Source organism: Carassius gibelio, chromosome B9, assembly GCF_023724105.1.
Source record: "Carassius gibelio isolate Cgi1373 ecotype wild population from Czech Republic chromosome B9, carGib1.2-hapl.c, whole genome shotgun sequence".
NCBI lineage: Eukaryota > Metazoa > Chordata > Actinopteri > Cypriniformes > Cyprinidae > Carassius > Carassius gibelio.
Genome location: NC_068404.1, coordinates 18,004,242 through 18,010,795, shown reverse-complemented (window position 1 = coordinate 18,010,795; position 6,554 = coordinate 18,004,242). Strand labels below are relative to the sequence as shown.

General features: G+C 38.6%; 1 protein-coding gene across 1 annotated transcript; it reads left to right on the top strand.

Moving 5' to 3' along the window:
- The first annotated feature begins 408 nt into the window (after positions 1 to 408).
- LOC127964753 (Krueppel-like factor 5) lies at positions 409 to 6,341 on the top strand. The gene is made up of 4 exons (XM_052565071.1): positions 409 to 664; positions 1,691 to 2,492; positions 2,969 to 3,028; positions 3,745 to 6,341. The coding sequence occupies exons 2-4, from the start codon at positions 1,703 to 1,705 to the stop codon at positions 3,921 to 3,923; spliced, it is 1,029 nt and encodes a 342-aa protein (XP_052421031.1). The 5' UTR covers positions 409 to 664; positions 1,691 to 1,702; the 3' UTR covers positions 3,924 to 6,341.
- Positions 6,342 to 6,554: the final 213 nt, after the last annotated feature.

Here is a 6,554-nt window from a genome sequence, read left to right as displayed (position 1 = left end):
GCCAAAAATATCCTGATATTCCTCTAGATCCTTACGTTTATCTTAACTGGAGTGTTGAATTCTATTTTAATTTTAGTTCATTTTCCTGCATTATTTAAGTGGCAGTTATGTTATTGTAGTGTTTTGTGTCCTTATGCTGGAAACTCTTTGTCACTGTTGCTGTAGAGGGCAATTTTGCTAAACTTCAGGTTACATCTGTGGTTTTATAAGTACTAATATTTTTAATAGCTAAAATGGGCGGGTTTTTTTATTACAGTGCATTCCAATATTTTTTTATTACTATTATTTATTTATTAATTTATTCATTCATTTATTTTTATTTTCTTTGCAGATCCTGAAAACCTGTTTGGGTGAATTATTAAATGTATGATGACAAAGCCCCGCCCCGTTTTGAGGCATTGAAACGAGGCAGTTGCGTAATTTGTCTTCTTGTCAAACGCGTAAAGCGCTTGACATCTCTGGCTGGCTGTTGTGTCGTTCTCATTTGCGGCATATTGAATGACGTGATCTCCAGTTTATTTCAGCTGAGGACATGCGGTTATGGGCAACGCTTTGTTGAGCAGGATCCACGGTTAGAATAAAACACCTCTAAGAACTGAACGAGGCATTGAGAGAGGACGATAACAGTGGATTTAATGACACTCCATCAAAGCATCACATTCTGGTAAAGTGAATCTGTAATCGCATGTTACATTGGTAAACATTGCTGGGTTGCAAGCTTTCCCTAATGCCTGTGTTGTTTATGCTTTTGATCTAAAACATAATATAATCGCTGAACAGCTTCTATTTCACAGTAATGTTTTGTAATGGTGTTCTGTTCTCCAGTGCATTATACTGTATGTATGAAACATGCTGGATGAATTGTGCCGAACTCTGCGCTGACCTTAATCTGACAACTCCATAACAGCAGAGCAGCTGTAGGCTCTAAATTCAGATGGAGTATTTCCTAATTTATGGATGGCAGAAAAAGAGAGAGAGAGTTTGTATGGGGGTTCCTTCTTCAGTGTAAGGTAGCAACAAGCTTGAGTATTTAGAGATGCACTCAAGCTGACTTGAAAATGGCAGAAATTGTAATACATTTGAGCTGATCTTTGACTTTAAGAGTGTGGATATACATGTGAACACACTGGACAAAAAAAGTCAGTCAGATTGATGATGCATTCCTCTAACCTTGTCTTGAAATTCTCAGGAATTTCTGCATTGTTTACTAGAGGGCTTAAAGGATTTATGCCAGAGGGTTATATATAATAAGTGAAGAAGGCTATACATTAACGTTGCCATGTCAATAACAGTTGCTTGACTGGATGTATGTAATGTTTTAAACCAATCAGCTGAGTGATAAATACCATGTGACTAATGACTGTAGAGTATCATGCTAATGACACCATAAGAATGCACACAGAGACCCGAAACCTTCACAGAGCAACCATCCTGAACTGTGTTGTGTACACATTCGTGCTTTTAAAAAGCCCAATAAAGAATCAGACAATGGTAAAACAATAACATAATGAAATATTTGCGTAGAATACAGCAAGATTACAGATACAGCGTTTGGCTAATAGGGACATGCCAACCACCTAAACCTAGATTTTTGCTATATTTTCAAGGATTGTTGAAACAACAAACTTGTTTCTGTTCATGTACTGTGTGTTTTTGTTGTGAATGAAAACCCATTTTTCTGTTTCCTCAGATCAAAAGAAACATGGATGGATGGGTGCCGCCTCAGTTTCACACGTTGTCAGACCATAAGAAGTTTTGTCAAGACAGTTCCCTCACGATGGACCAAGGCACGCCATACAGCATAAACATGAATGTTTTTTTACCGGACGTCACCTACCTACGGACCGGCATGTGTAGACCCGTGAGGTCCGCGGCGCCTCAGATAAAGACAGAACCTCTGCATTCATCTTTCAACTACTCCAGTTGCCACGGCTCGGTTGCACCCAGCGTTACGCATCCAGAGTACACAAACCTCTACAGCCCAGCTACGGAAATGGGTAGCAATGTTTACGTCAAGCATGAGACGCCGTCCCACGAATTCCCAGATGTTCCACTTTTTCAGCTGTTGAATTCGGAGCTCGAGCCCAATGGTGGCCACCCTTGCACAGATTCCCACAATGCCACCTGCCCTCCGATGCCAACATATAACGGCATTCACACACACCCCGGCCAGATTGCAGAACGGCCGCATTGTAATATGAGCAACAGTGGATATTCACTACCTACCCAGTTTGGTCAGTATCTTCAGAAGAGGGCGGCCTATCTACCACCCTCCCCTCCAAACTCAGAACCGGGCAGCCCGGACAGGAGGAAAGAACTCATACAGAACTTATCTCCACCTCCGTCATATGCTGCCAGCATGGCGTCTAAAATGGCAGGTCTTACCCCTGGACCAGCACTTTCTGGCCAAACACAAGCAGTACCTGCCCAATACAACCGCAGAAACAATCCCGATCTAGAAAAAAGGAGAATACATCACTGTGATGTACCAGGTGAGATTGAATTTAGCATCTAGACACTTTAGTTTCTGATTATAGTATGCACTTTATTTGGAAAAAAACATTCAAGGCCTTAAAAGGAAACTGCTTTTTCCACATAGTCCATATGACGCAGGGCAGGCTTAAGTCACTATTCAGATGATTTAATGTTGTTGAATAGATATTGCGAACTGACATGACTAAACCTCAGGCAATTACCGGTCTCTGGGTTGGACTTAGACTGACTAAGAGGCTTAGGACACAATGGTGAAACCATTTGACGTTGTATATGAGGCTACTGGACAAGTCAGAGCTGGCCAGCGTGTTAGTTCAAAGTGTAGTTCACCCCTAAATGATAATTTCCTCACCCTTGTGTTGTTCTAAGCCAGAATATTAAGCTTTTGGCAAACTATCCCAATTATATTTATATAATGTATATGAGCTTAAAAGTTATGGTATGTATTAACATTTGTTGTATTCTTATGCATCAGGATGTAAGAAGGTCTACACCAAGTCTTCACATTTGAAGGCCCATTTACGTACTCACACAGGTAAGACATTTGATGAACGTTATCACACAAAATCAGAGCTGTTCACACAATTCTCAGTATGGTATTGCTGTCACATATGACAACAACATATCATTTAATATAAAAATATTTGTTAGTTATAAATCCAGAGATTACAGAATTCACAAGTTTTCAGTTAGAGTCATCTAGTCCATTTAGTCCGCCAATTTTTTCACAGGAAAATCCTGAAAATTTTACAAGGAACCTTCTAAATATAACTAAAACTTATCTTTTCCAACTGAAGTGTTGAACTGAAGTCCCAGATATGGTGAAGGATTCATAAGAGTGATTACTTGTCTCAGTCATTTTGAATGAATTCATTAAAAGGACTGGCTCATAAGGGTCATTAAAGGTACAACAGTGCTTGTGTTGCATTGATTTGATTCACTGAAAACAACCAGATTTGACATTTGTTGGTAAACCAGACTCCAGTAAGTCAACATTTGAAGTGGATCAAAACTTTTCATCAAAGTTGTCCTAAAACCTAAAACCAAAATGCGTTCTTGTCTTAGGACAACTTTGATGAACTTTTTTGATCCACTTCAGATGTCGACTACTGTCAGTCTTATTTTGTGTTATTGAGTGTGACTCTACAGAAAGAGCTTTTCTTGCCATTATTACGCTTGTACACAGCATTCTATCTCATCAAATTTTGGTAGTGTTCTCCCCTCAACCTGTGTTGGCCTGTTTTGTTGCAGGCGAAAAGCCATACAAGTGCTCATGGGAGGGGTGCGACTGGCGATTCGCCCGCTCTGACGAGCTAACGCGCCACTTCAGGAAGCACACAGGGGCCAAACCTTTCCAGTGCGCCGTATGTAGCCGTTGCTTCTCCCGATCGGACCACCTGGCCCTCCACATGAAAAGACACCAGAACTAGAACCGCCGGCTCTCGTTGTTCTGACGGTGCTGCAGGAGGGCTATCAGGACCTCTGTTGATGATACTAATTAGGATTTGGGTGTGTTGGTTAATCTTGGGTTTTGGCAGTTCATCAGGTACAATGGGACCAAACCCTGCTGTCAGTGCGGCTCCTGTGGTCATAAAACCAGCTAATTGATGAGAACTTGTCTCATTTGCCAGATGGGACATTCTTTTGACATGTTTGTTTGTCTGTTTGTTTATTTGTTTGTCTGCATACATTGAGGTCATCATTTATGACATGAACTACTTTTAATGTGCCTTTTTTACCTTGTAGAATGGAGGCGCCATGTAAAATGTACAACGTTCAAGAACTTGTGGGCAGTTTTAATCTTCTCTAAAGTAATATTCCAGATTGAATACAAGTTAAGATTAATTGACTTCATTTGTGGCATAATGTTGATCATGTTAAACACACAAATAAGTTTGATTTTGTGGCTATACTGTTGAAACATTGAGAACTTTGACGTTTACAAGATTGGCCCCATTGACTTCTATTGTAAATCATTGTAAAAAAAAAAAAAAAAAACTTATGGTAATCAACATTATGCCACAGGTTTATTAGAGATTAACTTTTATTGAACCCAGAATATTCCTGTAAATGGCTACTCATACTTGTATCACAAGGTAAGTCATAAAATGCACTGTGGTCTTGGTTGTAGAACCAAACTGCAGAACAGTCATGAGAATGTGATCCACAAACACTGAGTCACAATGAATTAATGTCTTTTAAAAGCAGCACTTGATAAGAAACAGAGCTTCAGAAATTTGTGCAGGAGCCGCCGTGTAATTAGAAAATTAAATGTAGCTTCAGAACACCAAAGAGTTGGATGAAGTCCAAACTATGATATGTTTTGAAGAGGATTCTGACGAAGATTTGCTTTATGTAGGGGAAATGTTTGAAAGAGCACAATCTAAAGATTGATTGAACTACTTTATGTTAATTCCTGTGTTTTACTGAAACGCAATAAGTGGTACAAATGCTGTATTTTTCCTGGCAAGAGGACAGGTCGGATATCGATTTCTTCCATAGTTGTTTATTTTCCTTACTATGCATTTGTTTGGGATAAATGATAGCTTTAAATGTACATATAATGTGTATTTATTTTGCCAAGATTATTTTTTTTTCTTCTATTTTATAAAATGTAACAACGCTTACATGAAATGAGCACCGGGCTACTGGGAAGTGGTTTTAGAAATCTTTGTTCAAACTAATAGCGCTCTAAACGGCCGCATTATGTGGAACAATGTGGCAGCTGATTGTTTACATTAGTTGGTTTGGCTTATGGTGTGTGTTACATCTGTTTGTGTGGCCCCATAAAACCTCTTATTTTCCATTACAGTGATAAAAATGTTTTCCGCCTTATTTTTCAGAGATTGCAAATGCGCAACAGAAGGGACTCGTTACACATGACAATCTGATGATGTTCCTGAGATAGAAGTAAAATAGATTGGGGACATATGGAGTTTGTTTTTATCTGAGGTAATGTAATACGAGGATCCACAATGTTTATAGGTTTTAGAGAAAGAGAGAGAGCAAGAACATGTATTCTACATTTGTAACTAGAAGTTCTTCATTTGGTGACCAAAACTGAAAGAGAATAAATCTAATTGCTGTAATTAAAGGTTCAAACTGCTTAAGTGTAAAATGTTAAATACCCATTAATAGCTCTAATTTGCAGCACTTAGATGAGTACAGTTAATGTTGAATGCATACATCATTACTGTTATTACACATAATATGGAGGCAGGTCTTTAAAGTCTTAGTCTGTCAGGTTAAACTGGAGTGTCCAGTCATCCTGGCTCACATGTGATTAGGTGAATAAATTGAGGTGTGGTTACAGTTGCTAATACGAGCTGTCAGATATGAAAACACAAGAGTTAAAAGTTGATGGTATTGAGTGGTAACACCCAATTAAATTGATACTGTAATTATCTCGCCTGTATACAAATCACTGAGTAACAGTAGAAAGGCCTCAGTCATGAAAATAACCTGACATTTTCACAATGCATTCTTTTCATCACTAGGGTGTATATTATTTTCTGAATGGGTTCTTACAAAAGCGACCATTTATGAACATGAACAATTCACTTTTTAAATATGAGTTTAGAACTTTATTCTGATGTAATTGTCCAGAAATAATTCACGGTTAGGCCCACACAGGAACAAATACACCAAATACGGCAAGTGAACAGACTGTATGTTGTTGTATTGTTAAAGAAACCTCTCCAGGATTATACGTGGAGTTATCACAGAACTTCAGATGTATGTATGCTAACAAAAACTAAGATGGAATGGTGGAGGATTTTTTAGTATTTATCAAGTAAAGGTACAATTTTGAAATAAAATACAAGTCAGTTATCACTTTTGATGATGTATTGTCCAGCGTATGGTGTCAGTTTTATTTGTCTGGACTCTTTTTAGCAGAGGTTAGCATGTTAGCTGCATGCTAAATCAGCACATGTCACATTGCGCCTCAAAGTAAACACTCGCTGGCCAAACCTAGTGATGCTATTTGATTATTAGTGATTGCCAGCTAGTAAGATTCTGTGTTATGTAACACTTGTTAAACATGCCTGGAATCAGCCCAG